At 42.0% G+C, this 24,297-nt stretch overlaps 2 protein-coding genes across 7 annotated transcripts in view; both read left to right on the forward strand.

Moving 5' to 3' along the window:
- The first annotated feature begins 5,734 nt into the window (after nt 1-5,734).
- On the forward strand, nt 5,735-10,631 carry CKS2 (CDC28 protein kinase regulatory subunit 2). The gene is made up of 3 exons (XM_005906970.3): nt 5,735-5,921; nt 8,859-8,986; nt 10,296-10,631. The coding sequence occupies exons 1-3, from the start codon at nt 5,863-5,865 to the stop codon at nt 10,346-10,348; spliced, it is 240 nt and encodes a 79-aa protein (XP_005907032.1). The 5' UTR covers nt 5,735-5,862; the 3' UTR covers nt 10,349-10,631.
- Nucleotides 10,632-12,667: 2,036 nt separating this feature from the next.
- SECISBP2 (SECIS binding protein 2) overlaps nt 12,668-24,297 on the forward strand; it is a 34,375-nt gene continuing 22,745 nt past the window's right edge. For 3 of the 6 annotated variants that reach the window (XM_070375222.1, XM_070375223.1, XM_070375224.1), the window contains exons 1-5: nt 12,668-12,815; nt 13,818-13,966; nt 18,966-19,215; nt 19,426-19,549; nt 20,782-21,011. In XM_070375222.1, the coding sequence (XP_070231323.1) occupies nt 12,780-12,815; nt 13,818-13,966; nt 18,966-19,215; nt 19,426-19,549; nt 20,782-21,011 (789 nt within the window). In that variant the 5' untranslated portion in view covers nt 12,668-12,779. Of the gene's footprint in view, nt 12,816-13,817; nt 13,967-18,965; nt 19,216-19,425; nt 19,550-20,781; nt 21,012-24,160; nt 24,243-24,297 lie in introns of those variants that run through there. The other 3 variants (XM_070375220.1, XM_070375221.1, XM_070375225.1) reach the window with 2 other exon arrangements.

Below are 24,297 nucleotides of genomic sequence, written 5' to 3' on the forward strand. Positions count from 1 at the left end.
ATGGATTGGTTGGATCTCCTTGCTGACCAAGGGACTCTCAAGAATCTTCTCCAACACCATAGATCAAAAGCATCAATTCTTCGGCACTCAGCTTCCTTTATAGTCCAACTCTCACATCCATACATGACTACTGGAAAAACCATCGCCTTGACTAGATGCACCTTTGTTGACAAAGTAATGTCTCTGTTTTTTAATATGCTGTCTAGGTTGGTCATAACTTTTCTTCCAAAGAGTAGTGTCTTTTAATTTCATGGCTGCAGTCACCATCTGCAGTGGTTTTGGAGCCCCAAAAATAAAGTCTGCCACTGTTTCCACTGTTTCTTCATATATTTGCCATGAAGTGATGGGACTGGATGCCATGATCTTCGTTTTCTGAATGTTGAGCTTTAAGCCAACTTTTTCACTCTCCTCTTTCACTTTCATCAAGAGGCTCTTTAATCCATTGTATATTCTTGCCTCCTTTGTCGAAGATAAGGTGTCTATATGTGCGTGGATTTATCTCTGGGCTTTCTATTTTATTCCATTGATCAATATTTCTGTCTTTGTGCCAGTACCATACTGTCTTGATAACTGTGGCTTTGTAGTAGAGCCTGAAGTCAGGTAGGTTGATTCCTCCAGTTCCATTCTTCTTTCTCAAGATCGCTTTGGCTATTCGAGGTTTTTTGTATTTCCATACAAATTGTGAAATTATTTGTTCTAGCTCTGTGAAGAATACTGTTGGTAGCTTGATAGGGATTGCGTTGAATCTATAAATTGCTTTGGGTAGTATACTCATTTTCACTATATTGATTCTTCCAATCCATGAACATGGTATATTTCTCCATCTATTAGTGTCCTCTTTGATTTCTTTCACCAGTGTTTTATAGTTTTCTATATATAGGTCTTTAGTTTCTTTAGGTAGATATATTCCTAAGTATTTTATTCTTTCCATTGCAATGGTGAATGGAATTGTTTCCTTAATTTCTCTTTCTGTTTTCTCATTATTAGTGTATAGGAATGCCAGGGATTTCTGTGTGTTGATTTTATATCCTGCAACTTTACTGTAGTCATTGATTATTTCTAGTAATTTTCTGGTGGACTCTTTAGGGTTTTCTATGTAGAGGATCATGTCATCTGCAAATAGTGAGAGTTTTACTTCTTCTTTTCCAATTTGGATTCCTTTTATTTCTTTTTCTGCTCTGAACACAGGTATACCTGTGGCGGATTCATTTTGATATTTGGCAAAACTAATACAATTATGTAAAGTTTAAAAATAAAATAAAATTGGAAGAATAAAAAAAAAAAAGAGGCTCTTTAGTTCTTTTTCACTTTCTGCCATAAGGGTGGTGTCATCTGCATATCTGAGGTTATTGATATTTCTCCCAGCAATCTTGATTCCAGCTTGTGCTTCATCCAGCGTTTCTCATGATGTACTCTGCATATAAGTTAAATAAGCAGGGTGACAGTATACAGCCTTGATGTACTTCTTTCCTGATTTGGAACCAGTCTGTTGTTACATGTCCAGTTCGAACTGTTCCTTCCTTACCTGCATACAGATTTCTCAGGAGGCAGGTCAGGTGGTCTGGTATTCCAATCTCTTTCAGAATTTTCCAGAGTTTGTTGTGATCCACACAGTCAAAGTCTTTGGCATAGTCAATAAAGCAGAAGTAGATGTTTTTCTGGAACTCTTTTGCTTTTTCGATGATCCAGCAGATGTTGGCAATTTGATCTCTGGTTCTTCTGGTTTTTCTAAATGCAGCTTGAACATCTGGAATTTCTCGGTTCACGTACTGTTGAAGCCTTGCTTGGAGAATTTTAACCATTACTTTGCTAGTGTATGAGATGAGTGCAATTGTGTGGTAGCTTGAACATTCTTTGGCATTGCCTTTCTTTGGGATTGGAATGAAAACTGACCTTTTCCAGTCCTGTGGCCACTGCTGAGTTTTCCAAATTTGCTGGCATAATGAATGCAGTACTTTAACAGCATCATCTTTTAGGATTTGAAATAGCTCAACTGGAATTCCATCACCTGCACTAGCTTAGTTCATAGGTTCTTAATAAATCATGATCTGCTAGAGTCCATTAAGTGTCTTTGCTATTCTTAGCCATTTCCTTATTCATATTATTTTAGAGTCAAGTTAAGTCCTTTGAATGTGGTACTTTTATTGGAATTAGACTAACTCTACAATCTATTTGGAAATAATTTATATTTTAACCATACTGAGTCTTCCTAAGCAAGAACACAGTATATTTGCCCATTTATTCAAGACTTCATTTATGTTTTTCAAAGTTTCATAATTTTGCATATCCTTTATTAGGCTTATTCCTAGGTATGTAACATTTGATGCTGATACATTATTTTTAAATAGGTTTTCTAGTTATTGTTTCTGGTGTACAGGAATGCAATAGACCTTGGATATTAATCTTATACATATAGATGATTACATCAGTCACAAACAATTGTTTCTCTCTTACTAATTTGTCTTAAACCTCTCTTAATTGTGCTGATTTTCAAACATTGTTCAATCTAACTGGAGACAATAGAACATTTTAAAGAGAATGCTTCCAATGTTTTCTCATAAGAATTATGTTTTTTACAGATAGATTTACAAGGTTAACAAAGCTTCCTCTTACTTCTAATTGCTAAGAGTGGTATCACCAGTGAGTGGTAGGTTTACTAAGAGTTTGTATTATAGGAGTAATTAATTTTAGCAATTTTTTTCCTGCATCCATTGTTGTTGTTGAGTTTTTAAGTCGTGTGCGACTCTTTTGCGACCCCTTGGACTGTCAGTGGGATTTTCCATGCAGGAATACTGGAAAGGATTGTCATTTCCTTCTTCAGGGGTTCTCCACACAGGAATTGAACCTGAGGCTCCTGCTGCAGTGCAGGTAGGTTCTTTACTGCTGATTATAGGAGCATTGAATTTTAGCAAACTTTTTTCCCTGCATCCATTGGGAGGATCATTTTTTTCTCCTTTACACTGTTAATGTGGTGAATTAGATCAACAAATTTTCTAATATTAAACTATTCTTACATTTGGAGATAGTAAAATCATCCTTTTAAGAAACACAATAGGATTCCGTTAGCCAGCATTTTATTTGAAATTTTTACATGTATGTCTTTGAGTGAAAGGGACATCTACTTTTTTGTTTTTTTTTTTTTGAATCAATATTATTCTTGCCCAATAAATTCTTATAGAGCAGAAGACTTTATTCTATGAAATAAACTCTTGGTAGAACTTGGAAGCTTGGTAAAACTTTTCTGTAAAGCCATATATGTCCAGTGGTTTTTCTTTCTTGAAAATTTAATTTGAGCTGAAATATTCATGTCCCATACATACAGCTCACCCTTTTTAAGTATATAGTTCAACGTTTTTTCCTGTTCACCCTTATGCAGCTGTTACCATACAGTTGGACTTTCAATTATTGCTCTAGGTTAATTGGCATAGGACTCTTCAGTTTTTCTCTGGCTTCTTGAGCCAGTACAGGAAGACAGGTAGGGGGAAGCAGATGAAGGAAAGACAGAGAGACCAAGTAGAAAACAACTATTAGAGAAAAAAGAGGAATCACTAGTGTAGAAATGACATGGTGCTAAAATATTTTTAAAGTTTTTCTTGAGACTCTATACCGTGTACGGATATATACAAAAATGTATTATCTCAGAGTGAAATGACATTTTATTTGGACTCTCTTTAAAGATATTATAGGGAAAAGGGGAAGAGTTGAAACAAGATGGGCCAATGTTAACAGCTGAAGGTGAGCAACTGGTCTATGGAAGCTGATTTTATTACTATTCTGCTTTTCTGTTTGAGATTTTTCACAGCAGTCTCTTACATACCTCTTAGTAAGATTTTCTTTCTTAAGTTCTGCCAAAAAGTTAGTGATTTCCTTAACCGTCTCTCATAAAGGTTTATTTATATTTTTTTTTTTTTTTTTTGGCCCTGATGTTTGGCATGGGCAGGATCTTACCTGCCCCACCAGGGATCCAACCCCGTATCCCCTACAGGAGAAGCTCAGAATCTTAATCATTGGATCACCAGGAAAATCTCTTTATTCTCAACTTTATTATTACGGCACATTATTATGTTTAATTATTTAGGCATACATTACTTGAAAATTAATTGTTGCTTGAAAATTAGGGAGTGGAGCACAAGGAACCGTTACGTGCCGGGTATAAAGTGGTGCACAAAACAGACATGCCTGCCACAGTGGTTTACTGGAAGATATGTTATAGAGCGGGTGGGGGCACAGCACCCGAGTGAGCGTGCAACTGCTGGGCAAGAATGGAGAGGATTGGGGACGGTGGGGACTTCCTCCGAACAGGTGATGAAGACGACTTTCGGAACAGGGAATCCTTAGGCTGAGAGTCAAAGGATAAAACGGTCATCCCGTGGGAGGGAAGCAGTGGCAGGACAATGAAGCTCTTACCGGTACTGTGCTGCACTACCCACACGCTCATTGTGGAAAAAGTGAAAAACACTTTCTTCTTGGCCACGGGGCATGTGAGATCTTAGTTCCCTACCAGGGATCTAGCTAGGGTCCACGACATTGAAAGCGCATAGGCCTAACCACTAGACCACCAGGGAACCCCCTACAAGTACCTTAATTTTAAATTAGATTTCAAGAGTAACAAGCCAAAGGAATTTTTACAAATCACTTTTAATACCGTCGTCCTCTACCAAACATCATTATTTTAGTAATTTTTATTTTCCCATACGCTCGCACACACGCCTATCTATAGAGCTGTCAGAATGTGCGAACGGCGTGGGAAGACAATTTTCCCCTAACAGAGGTCTCTGGGCAACGGCCTTGCACCGCACCCCCGCAGCACTCTGCGGCGAGGTTCCGGGATACTCCATGCGGCCTCGCCGCGGTGGGGTATTCTGACGTCTTCCTCACGTCCCGGCACAACTTTGGCTTTCCGGATCTCTACGCCACAGAACGGCTGGGCGCGCCCGGGTTAAGGCTCTTCCCCTCACTCTTCCCTCTTTCTCTGTCTTTCCCTCAGTCTAGGGCTGCCGGCGGAGAAGGCAATGGCACCCCACTCCAGTACTCTTGCCTGGAAAATCCCACGGATGGAGGAGCCTGGTAGGCTGTAGTCCATGGGGTCGCTATGAGTCGGACACGACTGAGCGACTTCACTTTCATGCACTGGAGAAGGAAATGGCAACCCACTCCAGTGTTCTTGCCTGGAGAATCCCAGGGACGGGGGAGCCTGGTGGGCTTCCGTCTATGGGATAGCACAGAGTCAGACACGACTGATGCGACTTAGCAGCAGCAGGGCTGCCGGAATTCCTCACCTCCCACGTACTTCAGTCACTTAGCACCGGCAGCTGAGGGTGCGCCGACAAACTGACAACAGCTCTACAGGCAGCCCCCTCCCACTCCCGGGCCTCGCCAAACCTCGCGATACCGTACCCCTCCCGCAGCCTGGCTGTCCAAACGGCTCAGCGGACCTGGAACCTTCTAAACCCCTGCGCACGCGCCCTATGGCCCCTAACGTCCTGGTTCCGCCCTTCCATGGTCACTCCCTTCTCGTTAGGAGCTCCCCGCCCCCACGCCACGCCAATCATCACTTCTTTCCTGGGACGACCTCGCAACAGGCCTCTGATTGGCTAATCTTGTGCAAACGCCACAGAAAGGCGGTGACGATAGGCTAGGAGCCGGTTGCAACCCCCCCTCGCAGGATGCGCGGAAGGTGATTGGTCGACACCGTTACCCAATCAGCGGCGGGCTGTCGGATTCAAACCTGGCTCGTTCGGCTTACGGTCGGTTGGTCTCAGTCGAGTCGTTGCCTTCACCTGACCCGGACGTTCCCTCACCTGCGCCCTGTCTTCGCGCCGCTTCGCTCTAGTCAGCTGCTGCCCACCGCCCACCTGCAGGATGGCCCATAAGCAGATCTACTACTCGGACAAGTACTTCGATGAACACTACGAATACCGGTGAGCAGGCCGGACAGCCTACCTCGGCCGCGGCCTCGGGCGAGCCTGAGCTGGAACTCCGGTCAGGGGAGAGAACCTGGGACCCAGAGTCGGGGTCGAAGAGCTTGGGGCTGGGGTTAGGGTTGGGATCCGGAGGTCAGGTCGGGGGCCAGCCGGGAGTCGCTGTTGTGTTGGGGTCGGGCCGCCGGGGTGGGAGCGCGCGCCTCTCCTCGTCTGGCGGGCCGGCCCGGCCGCCTTCCGCTCTTTGTTCCTGTCTGTGAGGGGGACGAAGCTGGAGCGCAGAAGGGGCCGCTTCTGGTGCACAGTTGCCGCCCTAAAGGAAAGGGACCGAGGGCCTAAAGGGGCCAGGCGTGGCTGAAGCCTGGCGCGGAGAGTCGACGCCTGCATAAAAGCCCAGCTGTTCCTAAAAATTTCGGCCTACATGGCATTCAGGCAAACGCCCCCCACCCCAGTCACAGCGGGCGAGGGGCGGTCGGAAGGGCGATTTTGGTCAGGTAACGTCGCCAGAGAAACTCTTTTGAAGTTGATGGCACTAAAAATTAGTTTGTGGGGGAATCCCCCCCAAAACGAGCTTGCTTGGGATTTGAATGTGTAGTGTGGGTATGGCGACTTTGAGCGGGTGCTGGTGCGTGGTAACCTTGGGTTAATATTGAAGGGGCTTCCATTTGAGACTAAATTGAGAACTCGAACGACTTTGGGGCTTTTTTTTTTTCTGTTAGTTTATATCGGCCAAATTTTTTGCTTTGAGGCTTTTTTTTGTTGTTTTTTTTTTGGCTTCTGCATCATTATGTGCTGGAACTAGAGCGTAGTTCCTAAATGTGTTAGATAAGCAAATTGGATTGTGGGAGGAAAGGAACTCTTAAACTTAATGGCCTTAACGCTTACCGGAGACTTAACTAGGGTGTGGCTTCAAACACCAGCTCCGCCCAGTCCTCCTGGGTGGTGACTAGGACGCTGCATCCTGGGAAACTGCTAACGTGTAGGCGGGGCCAAACAGTGACCTTTTCTGTCTGCTATCCTTTTAGATTTCCAAGAAAGCTATTTGAGTTAGAAAGCGTACATTCAGTAACAGCGGGTCGGTCTCCTTTTTTTCCTCTCTCCCTAATGTCTTGTAAATCTGTATTCTCTGGAGAAAAATTGATGATTTCTCTGGGCAGCCTTGCAGATTAGTAATACCTAATTGCATTGGAAAAGTCTCTTTGTTTGAAGTCAATTGTCTTATTTTTATATACTACACAGTTCTAATCCTGTAATGTGTTGATAATAATGTTCAATTATGTGATGCTGACCAAGAATTCAGCTGGGGATATGCAGTAATGGACAGAATATAACTACAATCTTACTAAAATCTGGATTAATATTTAATCCAGTATTAATTAAAGCTGTTGTTTCTTGACCAAGCTACTTTAAACTTTTATGAAACAGGGCAGTAATCTTCAGAGAAGGAAATTTAATTGTATCCTGCAATGTTATCTTAGTAGCTCCTTTGTTGTTTGTACTGTTATTGCCTTCTTTACCTCGACACCCTCCATGAAAAGCACTTGGTACTGACAGTTAACTTTGGGGAACAATTCTCCTTATATGTAGTTAGAAAGTGTGAAAGTGTTAGTTGTTCAGTCCGTGTCCGACTCTTTGTGACCCCATGGACTGTAGGCCACCAGGCTCCTCTGTTCATGGAATTCTCCAGGCAAGAATACTGGAGTGGCTGCCATTCCTTTCTGGAGGGGATCTTCCTGACCCAAAGATCAAACCTGGGTCTTCCACGTTGCAGGTAGATTCTTTACCTTCTGAGCCACCAGGGAAGCCCAATATATACCCATGCAGGGGGAAAACAAATACATGTAGATTCTCCATCTGATTGAAGCTACTTACAGATTTTTCCCTTGTGATCAAATCTTGATGATGGTTAGACTATTTCTATGGTTTATGGTTAAGGTAGGGATGTGACTTCCACTTAAACATAAAATATTGCTGTATTTTGTAGGGTATACATAAGATGTGTACAAAAGCACTGTACATTTCTCTTGAGACTAATCAACAATTAGGTAGAAGATAGAAATCAGGTAACAGGTTATTTGCAGCTCTTACAATCAGGGACCATTCTCAATTTATGATTACTTCTGTGGTCTTAGTGGAGAAGGAAATGGCAACCCACTCCAGTACTCTTGCCTGGAAAATCCCATGGATGGAGGAATCTGGTAGGCTACAGTCCATGGGGTCACGAAGAGTCGGACACGACTTCACTTTCACTTTTCGCTTTCATGCATTGGAGAAGGAAATGGCAACCCAACCACTCCAGTGTTCTTGCCTGGAGAATTCCAGGGACCCGGGGAGCCTGGTGGGCTGCAGTCTATGGGGTCATACAGAGTTGGACACAACTGAAGTGACTTAGCAGCAGCAGCAGCTATGGTCTTAGATGACTTCTCTTGCTCCCTGATCACATCAATCTGCTTTGTAACCAACAGGAAGGCGAAAAATGAAAATGGGCATGCTCTTTTCTTTTTAGGATGCTTTCCATAAGGTGCATATTTTCTGCTTTTATCCTATTGGTCGATTTAGTCATGTGATCAGAGGTAGCTGCAGGGGAGGCTGGGGTGTTTTGGATAACCATGTGTCCCACTTAGTTTTTGAGGTTCTATTCCTGAAGAAGATTGAGACAATTAGCAAGCAGTCTCTATTAGGGAAAAATGTTAATCGTAAATAAAATGCTTTGTACTTTTGGAGTACATATTCTAATTTCTAATTTGAACACAGGCCATCAAAAATAAGAATTAAAGGTGGTCGAACTACTTAAGTAGTTCTTAAGATTGATGCCAGTGATAATGTAACAGGGTTGCTTTTTTAAGTGTCCTAAAGATGGATGTGTAAAGCAACCATAATTGTAGGAAAGGCATATCCACATAGAGTACTAATATTTGGCTATATTTTTTTTAACAGACATGTCATGTTACCCAGAGAACTTTCCAAACAAGTACCAAAAACCCATCTGATGTCTGAAGAGGAGTGGAGGAGACTTGGTGTCCAACAGAGTCTAGGCTGGGTTCATTACATGATTCATGAACCAGGTAAGTTTTTAGAGAAGCATTAATTGACTGAAAATAAATAGTGGTTGTTGAAAATCTGTTAGTAATACTGATGTTTCAATGATATCCCTAAGTAAGTGATATCCTAAGTAAGTGATAAGCTTGACTATTTTTGAATGACTTCCTAGAGAGGGTTCTAATTTTATAGTAAACAACAGTTTACATAGTGAAAAGAATGCATTCTTGTATCTGCAAAAATAACCTATGAAGTAAAAAAACAAACAGGTTATTCTATTTTAAAATCTGTGTCATTGCTAGTAGTATCTTGAAGTATTTTGCCGTAAATATATTTAGAATTCTGGTGTCTATTTGAAAACTAAGAACTTAATTTAGGGTTGTGTGTCTAGGAGTTCTATGTATAGAAACTGATGCAATTTGAAGTGAACAGTTTTCTAGATTATTGGTAAACTATTAGTAAGCTAGACTAAGAAACTCCATGGTGTTTGGGGGTTATCAATAAATCTAAAAGGATTTATTGCTTTGAATAAAATTTGAAGGCATAGAAGCTGAATTAAGTGTGATGGTTTAGTCACTCAGTCATGTCTGATTCTTTGTGACCCCATGAACTGTAGTGTGCCAGGCTCCTCTGTTCATGGGATTTCCCAGGCAAGAATACTGGAGTGGGTTGCCATTTCCTTCTCCAGGGAATCTTCCTGACCCAGGTCAGGAATCGAACCCAGATCTCCTGTATTGCAGGTGGATCTTTACCAACTGAGCCATAACTTAATGATATGAATTAGATAAAGCTAAAGCTATCTTGATTTATACTTTTAAAGAAAAGCATCAGCAGCAAAAACTCAAACTTGTAACTATCTTGGGATCGGAGCATGTAATTATATTAAAAAGGTCTTTCTCCAGATAATACAAAGCAACTGAGGACCTTACCTGTAGGTTCCTACTCAGTCCTCCATCTACTGAAACAGAATCTACCAGGAGGGCCCCTGGGACCTACGGTTTTTTAATGAGGTGTTAACTGTTTTCCCCACAACAGATAACCTTTTTCTTTACTTTTCATTGGAATTGAGATTCTAAAGATAGAAACCCTTCTCAAATGACTTCTTTACTTTCCTTTTCTCCAGAGTGTGTAAAATTAACTGGGGGGAAATTCTCATTGTTAATGTTGATTTGTTTATTGTTGATAGTAACTTAAAAGCAAAATTTCAGATACCTTAATAAATAACATCAGTTGACTGTGGATTTACTTTATTTTGGTTCAATTGAGAATTCTTATAATTTTTTGTTGAAGGAATGAAAATTAACCATATTAATATAAAACATTTTGTTTCCACAGAACCACACATCCTTCTCTTTAGACGGCCTCTTCCAAAAGATCAACAAAAATGAAGCTTATCTGGGGATCATCAATTAAATCTTTCTCAAATTTAATGTATATGTGTATATAAGGTAGTATTCAGTGAATACTTGAAAAATGTACAAATTGTTCATCCATACCTGTGCATGAGCTGTATTCTTCACAGCAACAGAGCTCAGTTAAATGCAACTGCAAGTAGGTTACTGTAAGGTGTTTTAAGATAAAAATTTCTTCTAGTCAGTTTTTCTTTTAATATAAGTGCCTGTTTGACATTATCTGTTACTTTTGTTAAATAAAGTTTGTACGTTGCATTTATTACTCTTTGAAGTTACTGAGGTTTGTTTTCTTAAGGTTAACTTGGGACTGTTGAGGATGTTGGATGATTTCAGTTTTATAGTCCTGAGGAAATAAATTCACTTCAAAGAAATAAAATGTTAAGTGGGTTTAAACCTATCAGCTTGGTTGTGATTCCAGGTACCATTTAAATTCACTTATGAAGATACTAAGAACTAGGGATAAGTTTGATAGAGCCAAGGTAGATTTTATAGCTCTGTTGTTTAGTTCCTAGAGAATTGTCTTAGAATCTCCAAGTAAACAAAAAGAAACCCAACTTAATACTCTGGGTTACTTCACTAATTTATGTAATTACTGCCTTGGGAGAAACCACTTAACCCCATTTCTCTTCTCCATGTGCCAAAGGGGGATCATAGCATTTTTAAAACTTCTAACATGGTGTGCATTTTGTGTCCAATTCTTTTAACTGCTAAGGAAATATTTCAGTTAATCCAAACACAGGCTTTTTATCATCATTGCAATGCTGAAGAAACCTTTTAGCTAAGCTGCCAATAAGCATAAGACCCCCAGTATGCTGGTCCTCTGTACACACCTCTCTTTGAAAAGGGTAGTGCTTTCACATAATAAGCACGATAAATATTTAGGGCAGTGTGGTGATGGGCAAGAGCCTAGAACTTACTCCCATCCCCATGGGTCCACTGGCTCCAGGTTCAGGGTTGGGCCAACAGAAAAACTTCAGAATTGTTAAGTAAACTTGATTGTATTTAGCACAGACCAGCATACTGCATAATGCTCAATCTCCAGCACTGCTTACTGTCAGATCCCAAGCCTCATTCCACTCTGGAGGTTTGACCTGTGAGAGGCGCACAGAACACCAGGAGATGAGCTGGAATTGCCTGCATTTACTGCTTGAAATACCTGGTAGTCACTCAACATAAAGTGAAAGTGAAGTCGTGTCAGACTCTTTGCGACCCCGTGGACTGTAGCCCGCCAGGCTCCTCTGTCCATGGGATTCTCCAGGCAAGAATACTGGAGTGGGTTGCCATTTCCTTCTCCAGGGGATCTTCCCAACTCAGGGATTGAACCCGGGTTTCCTGCTTTGCAGGCAGACGCTTTATCCTCTGAGCCACCAGAGAACCTACAATTAGCCTCCAGTTTAGGATGTTCAACCTAATTAACCTCTACTGGTCAAACAGCTTCCACTTTTCACCAAGTAAGCAAAAGTTCTAGGATCTGCGCTCCCCCTCCCTCATTCCGTTTCCCAGGCACCGCCCTCTACTTCCCATTCTACCTACCACCACCTGCCCTAGGATTGCTTACTTCCACCCTGCTTGTCCATCTCTTCCTCTCCCAGCACATTTCCTAGTGGTCAACAGCCCTTTGTTGAACTGAGCAGTTTTGAAATTCTTTTTCGTGGTTTCTTCCAAACTGCTCGGCTGCTGCTAAATCGCTTCAGTCGTGTCCGACTCTGTGCGACCCCATAGACGGCAGCCCACCAGGCTCCCCCGTCCCTGGGATTCTCCAGGCAAGAACACTGGAGTGGGTTGCCATTTCCTTCTCCAATGCATGAAAGTGAAAAGTGAAAGTGAAGTCGCTCAGTCGTGTCCGACTCTTAGCGACCCCATGGACTGCAGCCTGCCAGGGTCCTCCGCCCATGGGATTTTCCAGGCAAGAGTACTGGAGTGGGTTGCCATTGCCTTCTCCAAACTGCTCTAGGCTCCTGGAAATGTAAGATGCCAAATCTTGACTTTCTCCCTTTGTAGGTCCACAAGGTATGCGGTTTCCTTAAGGCCCCCAACTCCCCACAGACCCTTCTCTAGCTCCAGGTGCCCGCCACCCCGTGCACCGACCCCTCGTGCGGGCCTGGCTAACCACATCCCGCGGTTTGTCCGCTATCTTTGCGGATACAGCCTCAAGTTAACTCCAAACTACACGCGCGAGGATGCAGCTTCAACTACTCACCATGCCGGTACCTCGCGCAGGCGCAGAATTGCCGCCCCGCGCACTTCCGACCGGAAGTAAGGCGGGCCGAGGCGCGTTTTTGTGACGCACTTCCTGGCGTCCTCTCCGAAGGTGGAAAGGCGGGGAGGAGGACTGTCGCCCTTCGGTCCCGCCAGCCGACGGGGCGGCTATTGCCTCCCCGGCCGGACCTCTTCCCAGCCGCCCGCCATGGCATCGGAGGGGCGGCGGGAGCCCGCGGCCGAGGTGAGGATGGCGGCCCTGGGCCTCCCAGAGTGCTGGCCTTGCGCGGATGGGGTGGGAAGTGGATTAGCGTGGGCCGGAGGCTGGTTGGGGACAGGGCGGGGGATGTCGGGCCGGGCGGCCGCGACCCCTAGCCCTGGGCGCGTCCACACGGCCCGCGGTTAAACGAAATGAGGAAGGACTCCGTCAACGGGAAACTGCCACTAGTCCCGAGGCTGCGGAGGAGCTGCGCGACCGTGTATCCTTACCGCATTCGTGAGCAGGAACCACTTGTTTAAAGCTTGTGAATACGTTTTCTGAAGCGGAAGTCTCTGCTGGACTAGCTAAGAGTAACCTCTAGCAGGAGCCCTGACTATCGCAAAAACCGGCTTTCACAAGAATGAAAAAACATGATTATAAGTTGCTAGTGAAAGTATGTTTCTCAATACAGATCTAAAAACGGAAAGAAAAATCCAACCAACATTTTATATTCATATTTCAAGGGCTTGTGGCGATACAAAGATTTTCTGGCAAAACTTGCTTTTGGTTTTTAATAAGACAGCCTTTATTGGTTCGCTGAGTGAAAAGCAGCTGTTCTAAGTTCCTTGAGAAATTTAATAGAACCAATAAAGTCTAAGGAGCATGTGCGTTTTGAGTGCTACAGTTAAGTTTGATAGTTTGTTATCCTTTAACTCAGTCGAGAGGTAAACTACTGTATTCTACCTTAAAGATAAGGAAACGTCACTTGTAGTTCTAACTCTGCAGTCTGGGTTGACTTTTATTCCTACTTTAAATGGTTGTCCTTATTTTCTATTTTTAATATTTGATTGACTGGCTTTTCTAGTGAAAAAGGGTTTGGGAAGAAATTGCTAACAAATTCTTGTATTTGCTGGGCAGATATATTTGAACTGCAGCACTGGGATTAGCATTTCTGGGGCTTTGAGATGGGAGGGACTCTTTGTTGTTTTTTTCCCCACTTGGTTGATCTTAGAAAGTTTGTAACCATAACCCTCTTTTTCTCCTCAGGGCATCAAGTTGTCAGCAGATGTCAAACCATTTGTCCCCAAATTTGCTGGGCTCAATGTGGGATGGTCAGAGTCTTCAGAAGCGCGGGTTTTCCCTAGCTGTGCAGCCACCCCATACTATCCATGTGTCCAAGAACTAGCAGTGCCTGAGTAGGTATTCTTCCCAAAGTCTTGCCTTAACATGGGGACCTTATTGCTTGACTTTAATGGTAATTAGACTGGAAATATTCTGCAGCTATCACGTTAACGTTTTCAGAGCAACTGGAGAAGATGCTCCTCATCCAAGAAGGAAATGTACAGCACAACTTAACTGTGTAGCACACGAAAAACTGAAGATTCAGCTCTCCTTTTTTTCCTCCATATTCATTTGGTTATTTGGGGCAGAGAAAATATGGAGACTGCATTGCATTTATTAATGGGGAATGCAAGTCTGTTGTGCCTACAGTTTAAAACTGTATCATGTATTTATGGGTGATGAAATGGCAGGAACAAGTGGGTGAGAGCAAATGGGGCAAAGAAAAGCCCAAATAAATAAATAAACATGCTCCTCAGTTTTAGGGTGTAACATTGAAAAACGCTGCTCAGTGATGGAGGGGGCTAGCAACCAGGGCTGCCTCTCTGTGCAGATAAAGTGTTTGGAAATTGCTGAGGTTTGCTTTTAACTGTTTTGCTTTATAACTGTCCTGTGGAGATGGATCCTACAAATTTTTGGTTATAAATTCTTACAGATTTGAGCTGAAAGAAGGCTTATTTTGTCCTTTAAATGTTGTTTTTCCTCCCCGGGATTTATTCTGTAGGTAGTTACAAAATGGTTTCCATTTATTAGCTGAAGGTAGAAAAATAAGTGTTAAGTCTTTCACATGATTGTGTGGATTATTTGTAGATTTATTTTTAAGGCATGAATCACCTTTATGCTTATGTGAAAATCCTTATCTTTATGTTTTGTTGTTTTGGGTCAGACTTGTTACCTATTCCCCCCATACCTGCATGGTGTACCTGAAAATAGTTTATACTTCATATAAATTCTAGAGCTGTGTTCACAAAAATAAAAGTTGGAATAAATAAGAAAATCATTGGATTGTCTGGTATGTTTAGGAAATAAGAAAAGTTATATTTTTTGACTAAAATTGAAGTCCTGACAGAATATGCTTGAAAGTGTTTGGTAGGAATGCCAAGTTTTCCATTGTAATTTCTTCCTTTGTAATAGGAAGGTTGACATGGGTCTCAGTTAAGTCATTTCCTACCTTGAGTGGGCTCACATGATAAAATACAAGCTGTATCTCAGTCTGTGATAAAAACTCTTAAGCCATCTGCTGGGTAAAATTCTAGTGACCTAAAATAAAGGTGGAAAACAGTCATACAGCTAAAGCAGCATTCCAGCTATAACACGTTGAGACTAATCAGAGGCTTAAGGATGCTTGATGCTGAATTTTAAAATTATGCTTTTTTAACCCCTTATTCCCTTATAGCTTTGATTTTTTTTTTTTTTTTTTTTTAATATTTATAACCACTGAAAAGGTTGACTGACCATATTCCTGCCTGACAAGAAAACGATTTAAGGACAATGGAGTCATGAAACCAAAGAGCAAGCTTAGAAAGAATGAGAGCCTTTAAAGTGGGGATGAAGTGGTGAGACTTTACACAGTGAAGAAGTGATTATCTAGTTAATTCTAATATAAGTTAAGAGTTGTTTTACTATAATCAGATTTTGTTTAAATGGAGATCTCTTGCTGCCTTGAAAAAAGGACTGAAATTTTCTATAACAAACATGTCCTCTTTTCTACTTCTTCCGCTATGGCAACCTAGTTCTCTGTGTCCTTAAAGGAAGGAGTGACCTTTTGCTGAATGTCCACCTCTAGTACTTCTAGCAGTGCATGCCAAAGGACTCATCTATTCATTTGGAGTTCATTAGCTAAAGGCTACTATATGGAAAAGCACTAGTTCCTAAGTGGGGGAAGGCCTGTCTCATGAACTATGGTGAAGATGAAAGAAAACACACTATCAGTCTCCTTCAAGTTTATGTTATAGGCAGGACAAATATCATTAGAAGTATCCTAGTATGTAGAATGGCCATGTTTGGGAAGTACTGAGTATTTACTGGTATAATGGACAAATAAAGGTTATGCAAACAAAGTAAGTTCTTTGTTGCCAGTCATCCTCCCCAGAAAATGATTTTGTTGATTGTCATAGTATGTGCTTTGTGACAAATCCTGTGTAACACAGGTGTGAGGAAGTGTGTGTTTTGTTTGGGAATTACTGAATACATTGATTTCATGCTTGCCAAAATCCATGAGTTTGGCAGGGAGATGTAGTGTTATTTCTACACAAGAAAAACTGAGGCTATAAATGTTTGTCCCAAATTTCTCAAGGAGATAGCACCAGGATCAGAATTAGCATTCCGTCCTTCTGACCTGAGTTCAGCTGCTCTTGCTCTTGGTATCTTGTAGTATAATGTGAAAATTACAGTGCCAGTGGTTGCTTTTAGGTTAAAACTCTCATTTGTGAGAACTGGGGCTTCCCTGGCTCAGTGGTAAAGGATCTGCCTGTAATTCAGGAGACCTGGGTTCAATCCTTGGGTCAGGAAGATCCCCTGGAGAAGGGAATGGCAACCCACTCCAGTATTCTTGCCTGGAAAATCCCATGGACAGAGGAGCATGGTGGGCCCCATGGAGTCTCAAGAGTCGGACACGATTGAGCATCTAAGCATGCACATACGCTTTGTGAATTAGTGGTTCTCCACAGTGTGGCTCATGTCAAGTTGGTGGGTGGAGGAGTGACTGGATTCCTGACAGGTCAGAGGGGACCGGATGCAAGATATTTGGGAGACAGTAGAGAAGTAAGGTCCCATTGTTGAGGGGAGCCACTAGTCCACTGGCCTACATGGTACAGCTGAAAAGTTAGGTTTGTTGGATAGGAAATAGAGAACTTTGGGAGTATTTTGGGTGGGATCATGATAATCACACCTGGTTTCTGGCTCAGCTTTTAAGGAAACGGGCTTGAAGGTTTTGATTGGGTTGGTGGTGGTGGTGGTTTAGTTGCTGAGTCATGTCCAACTCTTGCGACCCCATGAACTGTGGCCTGCCAGGCTCCTTTCTCCATGGGATTCTCCAGGCAAGAATACTGGAGTGGGTTGCCATTCCCTTCTCTACTAAACAGGGCTTAATGGCATCGACCTCACTGGGCTGTGAAGGGGCTCAAGGGAGACAAAGACTCCTAAAGTTCTCAACACAAGGCTTGGTACCCAGGAAGTTTTCCACACACAGTAAGTTCACTGTGAGCAATGATCAGGAACACTCCTGGGGGCCTGCAGTATTCCGATTGAGTTAGGCACTGGAAATAGAGAACAAAATACAGGGAGACTTTTCTGCAGTAGAAAAGTGTTCTTACGGGTTTTGGTGGGAAAGATCGTAGCTAGTTCCAGTTGGAAAGATTGGGGATCGTTTGTGAGAGCGTAAGTTGGCAGCGGGGCTGGTTTGGGGATCGTATGTTTTGGATCTGTGTGTGCTGGGTGGGTGAAAATGACCTGTAAATTGGAGATAGAGGCCTAGAGGTGATAAAAGTGCTGGAAGGCGAGTAGGTTGAAGTGAAGTCCTGAGCAAAAGGAGAGGTTCTGGCTCAGAGTGAGTCTGACAGGTGAAATGGGGAGAGTGTAGTGGGAACCATGCCACGGAGGAACCTTTGGAAGATGAGTGAGAGCAAGGAGAGGGCAGAGGTTGTCAAGTCCAGGCTAGTGGAGCTTTTCAGGTGGTGTGATAGAAGTAGATACCATGTAGTAGAGGTTAATGAGATTGACAGGAAGGAGGTCGTAGGAGACTTGGCAGCTGTCAGTGTGTTACAGGTCTAGCCTGTTTATAGTGACTCCTTTCCTTCATTGCAGACTCTTACTTGTAGCAGAGTAGAAATACAAATTCTACTAGTTGGTGCCTATGCTTGTATCTCCTGACATTGAACAATTGGAAGATCATATGGGGTGTCTTATCCTTAGCTTGGGAGAAGGCAATGGCACCCCACTCCAGTACTCTTGCCTGGAAAATCCCATGGACGGAGGAGCCTGGAAAGCTGCAGTCCATGGGTTCGCTGAAGGTCGGACACGACTGAGCTGCTTCACTTTCACTTTTCACTTTCATGCATTGGAAAAGGAAATGGCAACCCACTCCAGTGTTCTTGCCTAGAGAATCCCAGGGACGGGGGAGCCTGGTGGGCTGCCATCTATGGGGTTGCACAGAGTCGGACACGACTGAAGCGACTTAGCAGCATCCTTAGCTTTGACTCTTCCTGCCTTTCAGTGGACCCTACACTTCAGGATTTCACTGATTTGCTACAAATAATTCAAAGCCTTCGAAAGTCATGGAAACACCTGCTGGTGCTTATTTGTGGGAATGAGAATACTGTGATTTGCATTAAGTCAGTTGCTTAGCATTTATCATTGTATCAACCTTTGTTGCAAAATGGTTGAAACCTCTGGCCTTATACTAAATTTGCCACACAAAAAAATCAGTGTTAAATTATAGTTCACTCCAGCCTTGCGACTTGAGCAAGTTGAGGCAGTGGCAGTGTTCACAGACAGTTCCATCTTATTAGCAGGACATGTAGTTCCTGGACCACGTTGTGCACAGTGTTCCCAGCCCCCTGAGTCAGTAGAGCACAGGATATGGCAGTGGGCTTGGAACAGGAAAGGGGCTGGGCAGGCTGTCTGCGGGTGCCCAGAGGCCTCAGGGAGCAGGCCCCTGGAGGTTGTCAGGGTGGAATTTGGATGGGCAGTGGGGGCTCTATAAAAGCTCCCTCTGCCAAGAGAGTGGTCTGGATGGCTTAAATTTTGGTCAGGGTTGCTGGAGTGAGGCATTTCCGAATATTTTGACAGTATGAGAGTGGAAAGCTGCTAGAGCATCCTTGGGCTTTTCTAATATTCCTTGTAATAGGGTCCTGTTATGGAGGTTTCAGCTGCGTAATGAAAAAAATGGAACTAGTCAGCATCTTTGTTTGCAGGTTAAGAAGTGCTCAGAGGTTTTATTTGGTTTTTAATTAGAGGTATTTCAGTGCTAGAATGAATGACCTCAAAAATAGTATTTAAATTTTGTTTATTATAAAATATTAAGCTTCTTGGTTTGTGGTATGAAATCTGCAACTAAAATTTACCCTTTTTATTTAGACAGAAACTCTATACCGATGATATGGCTTTTGGAGCTTCAACTTTTCCATCTCAGTATTTCTCTGCTGAGATCCCTCTTCATCCATATGCCTACTCTCCCTACACCCTTCAGTCACCACAAAATGTTTGCCCAGTGCCCGGCTCCCCATATGATGACAACCAGCCCAGTTGTTTTGGAGGTTTTCAAAGACTGAAGCCACGAAGTGAGCACACGTGCCCTCTCTCACAAGACACAAAAGCTGTGTTTAAGGTCTGTAAATGTCTTGGTGTTGTTGGCCACTTTAGCATTTAAAACATAAAGAACAGGCCAGTTCTTGCATGTTATTTAAGGTATTTAAAATTTCATATGGTTTAACCTTTTTAAAAAATGATTGAGTTGTAATTATGAATTTGTGGATTCAAACCTTTATTTTATAGTGATTGTGTTCTTAAAAATGTTATTTTTTAATGTTTCCTGCAGAAGAAAACCTATGATGAACAGAAGTTTGACAGTAAGAAAACTGATGGACCTGTATCATCAGATTTAAAATCAGTCAAAGATTCACCTCGTGTGTCCATTCATGCTGAGAATAGTTTGAAATCAGGTAAAAATAACATGCTCTGTGTATTATATTATTCTACCCTGTCTACTCCCAGAAACATTTCTGTTCTTTAAACTGTTTTTGTGGGCTTATTCATCATGAAAAACTGAGGCAATCAAGTTTCCTGTGGGATCCTGAAGTTTATCCAAAGATGGTATTACACTGTCTTATGCAAGAACTTCTGTAAAATCACATAGCAAGTAGGTGACAATCAACCACCTCAAAATACTTGTTAAATAGTGAATTACAGCCATATCCTTGTACTGTATTTGATCATGTTGATCCCTAAAATAACTTCTCTGGTTTTCTATTGGAACACTTTTCAGTAGGGGAGAGAGTTGACTACAGTTTAAATCCCATCCTGAACAATACCAAACCCAGGGCAAGATGGTTATTCAAAGGACATGTCTGTTCTGGGCTTAAGAACTGCTGTTCCAGTCTCTGGTTGAAAGTTAGTGATTATACATGATACCTTGGTTTTTTTTTCCTGTAAATTATTTACTATTGCACCTTGATCACAGCCATCATCTATTTATGTAATAACTTAAAACCTCTGTAATAGTGTACTTACTGGAAATGGTTTGTCATTTATTTACATGTGTAATTTACTGTTATTTGATACATAACATTTTCTCTTTGTGTTGATGTCATTTATAAATCCTCTGGTATATGGTAATGTGAAAGAAGAGTTGAACAGTTAACTGGAATAACTCTAGCCTTATAATTAAACAATTTTTAAAATGCTGGGGCTTTATGGAATTGTAACCTATGGCATCATTCATTTGCATTTGAAGGAGAAAGGTGGGAGAGGTTATAAGTTTAATTCTATTAATACTTGTTTTCCTCTAGTTCGTTCCAGCAAACTAAAATATGGAAAATTTATTATTTAAAGGAAATTCGCAAGAGTCCCCTTAATCTCACAAAACTCTAAAGTGTGTTTTGAGAATAATTGAAATGCCCAGCTGCACAATCAGGTTAAGGTAACTATTTCATCCAGTTGAGAATTACTCCTAAGATTTGCAGCATGTTGCTTTTTTCTGCTTGGTGACCCCCATGGTCATTTATGTTTTCCACTGTTTCAGAGGTTAACAACGCTACCAAAAATCAGGCTGTTTGGACAATAATATGTTGTTGCATCAGTAGCAATAGACTTTCTACACTGCAACTGAAGTGTGAATACAGGTCACCAAACAACCTCTGAATTTTTACCCTTACTTTTAATTCTGTAAATGCAGATGGTTATTATAAACGAACAGACAGGAAATCCAGAATCATTGAAAAGAGTGGATCTGCCTCCAAACCTGAGTTTGGATTTACCAGGTTGGATTTTCCTGAACTGCAGAGTCCAGAAAACAGTGAGATACCAAAGATACAAAAGCAGCCCGAGTGGGGGCCTTTACGCTCCACCTCTACTGACATTTCTCTTCTCAGAGAAATGGGGACACCCTCTGCAGTATTATCAGAGGTGAGTGCAGCCTCCTGCTCTTTGTTCCCCTTTCTTCTTTTCTCCTCAGTGATGGACAGTTACGCAGGGACATCACCTGAAACACTGCATACACTTCACATCGTGGGGTGGCAGGGGCCTCCTAAGTGCACTTAGGTGACTCTCTGTGTTGTTGGAGCTGTTTATGGCCAGGCTGTAGCACCTGGTGTTGCTCTTTCCAGAGAATCACTTAGCAAGTGTCTTCATCTCTGGTGGCTAGAAAGCATTGCCATGCCTCAGGAGGGGAAGATTCTGTCGTTGGTTCAACTGAATTCCATAGCCCATTGTGAAAATGTTGTTTCTACCATTGTATTATGATAACACTTTGCAGTACAGAGAAACGAATTTTTTTTTAATTAAATAGTAATGTTAGAACTGTACAGTGTAACTTCTAATTTTCCCAGGCAGTTTTATCTGCACCTCTGTCCTGTCAATGATACAGAAAATCTCACTGCAGTGTTAAATTGCACTGTATTCAGTATTTGATCTCAAGTTTTAGTCCATCAAATTGAAGCATTTTACTGTCACACAGATTTTGAGATTTCCAGGAAAAAATTTTGTTGGATTCTAGTTGCTAAAATGGCTTTTGACAAATTGAGGCCCATCCCTGTGTAGAGGCAAGGAGAAAGAAGAAACAATGAGGAAAACAGAGCTTCCCAGTTCGTATACCTTTTGAATGGAGAAAGAATTTACATTTCCTGTCCTAGTGCTTCTTTTGGGTGCCTGGATACTGAAGCCTCTGAAGACTTGGTGGTAGTGGCTTATATAATGTGCTGAAAATAAGTCATCCCCAACATGTTGACCCTTAGGCTGTCCCACCTGGTGTTTTCCTTTTACATGGTGGCGATAAGTAAGGCTGATTGACTGATACAGAAAAATCACAGTTTCATGTAGCAGTTGTGTGACTGTGTTTTGGGCCCTGGCTGGGTGTGTGGAATAGCTGAGTAGTTGAGGAGCTCCATGCCTTCGTCGTGGGTGGTCAGTGGATAATTCCAAGCCTGTGAGCTCTCACGAAAGTACAGGGTACATAGGGTCCAGGGTGGCTGGGGCGTGACTGACGCTTAGGTCACGCTCACTTGCTGTGTGTACTCCGCATGTGGACGAGTAGGACACCTCATGCTGTGTGGGGAGGTTTACACACTCAGTGCCTTATGTATTCACACTCTTGAATTATATGTGGAGTTGTTTTGTTTTGTTTTTCCTCAACTTTGCCATAAAAAGAAACTTTTTTTCCTTCATGGTGTTAGTAACCTGACACCAGAAAAATATTAAGAAAAAACAAACTGTCTAAAGTTGTACAGCCAAGAGCAAACCATGTTTGGCACTTAGTCTTTTTTTAATGTTACATTGTTGGAATTGAGGGGCATTCCCTTCAATTAAGAATACATATGTACAAGTTTGTGTTTGAATTTTTTAAAACCTTTATGGTAATCTTCCCATGTCATTAAATAGTTTTTGGACATATAACTTACATTGAATCTTTGATATTAATACATGTAATTTACTTAATCATTCTTGAATAGGTAAGCCATTTCTAGTGTTTGATTGACTTTGGTGAGCATAAAAGTTAAGTTTACTCAAAGAACAGGCTGCATTTTAATCATTTATTTTCTCATTTGATGGATTTTTTACTTGATTACTTAACATGTTTATATACTGTGTCTATCTGGAATCCCTTAGAGAACACAGCAGCCTACAGATGGGGCCAGAAGAGAATGTTTCTCAGAGTGTAGCCACTTGCACAGAGCTATGCTGATGCCACATCACCTCCTCCAGAACTAGCCCAGTGTTTTGGAAGCTGAGAAAAGTGCCAGTAGAAAGGGGAATGGCATCTTTCTCTTTGCCTAACTCCATACCTCCCCATGCCTTTGGAGTTTCCAGAAATGCTTCATTTGAAAGTAAAAATTTACTTCCCGAGTGGCCTTTGTCTTGCATTTATTTGAGGCAACGTGCTGAAATTATCGAGATCCTATTTAGAGGTGGGGCCTCAGGCCCCCAGCAGATTGAAGCAAACAGCTCCACACTCCCTCGAAGGGGCAAGCGCTCTAGGCGACACCTCCTGCAAGATTTGTATGGGGTGTCAGGCAGTGATTTGGAATTCGCAGGTTAGCAAGTGATACCTGCCGACTCAGGAACCCATGCTTGCTCTCTGGAGGGAAGTGTGTCCTTGCCTGGGGAAGTCCTGGGGCAAGAGGGCCCAGGGCTATGTAGGCATTTCCAGGCTCTTAGTGAGCTCTGCTGTGGGGCCAGGAATCAGCAGATGTCCCTTGGAGGATTTTACTGTATTTTTGTTTTTAATGAAAATGGTGGCTTTCTGCCCTAGTTATGGAGCATGTTCTTTCCATGGTTCTGAAGCAGCTCTTTGAGGTTGCCAGGTTTCTACTAGGTAGAGGAGTGGCACAAGGCGTATTCAGCAGTCAGCAGTTTTAGCTGCTGCACAATTGTTTTTTTTTTTTTTTGACTAAGCTTAGATGAAATGGTAAAATGGGTGAATTTTTGAAGCATATGAACTTCAGAATTGATTTTAAAGCCACTTAGTTTATCATTTTCCTTTCACCTTGGGTGCTGCTGGTCACTTTGAGGTCTCTCTTAATGTACTGTCTTGTCCCCAAGTGTCATTCGGTTCCTCTTGTTCCATGCATGATGGAGCCTTCTGTCTATAAAAGAAAGTACACATTAGAAGACTTGTATTTGTTTTTGTGGACATTTTCAGGGATTTTTTTTTGAGCTTTGGTGTGGGGGTGTGATGAAAACAGCTTTTCCTTTCACAGCAGGCACTTTGGCTTTTAAGAATCTTTGCTGACTTGGAAATTATTAAGTTAACCTGATACTGTGTGTGGTGTGATCCCATTATTGAGATCCATTTAAAATGATACACAGATGTTTATCTCCGAAGCGACGAAACGCTAAGATGCTAGTAGCTAAGCTGTAGATGGGTGGTTTTTCCTCTGGGGAATGAGATTTGGCAAAAGAAAGTAATTTAACTTTGCACGTTATGTACTTACATGTTTGGAATTTTTAATTAGCCTATATTTTGCAGATTTTAAGAATGGTGAAGGAGGCTATATGTTTTTAAAATAATGATTATTTTTAGTTTGAACTAGTAAGAAAACAACTGGTTTGCTTTTTAGGGTGAAATAGTGGTGAAAAATAATAATCGGACTGAGTCTGTAACCGATAATGCTGTTACCAGTCCCTCTTCATGTACGAGAGGTAAGAGTGGCTACCAAATACTATTTTAGAAAAATCAGTTGTCTATTCTCTTAGT

This window comes from Bos mutus, chromosome 8 (assembly GCF_027580195.1).
Source record: "Bos mutus isolate GX-2022 chromosome 8, NWIPB_WYAK_1.1, whole genome shotgun sequence".
Taxonomy (NCBI): domain Eukaryota; kingdom Metazoa; phylum Chordata; class Mammalia; order Artiodactyla; family Bovidae; genus Bos; species Bos mutus.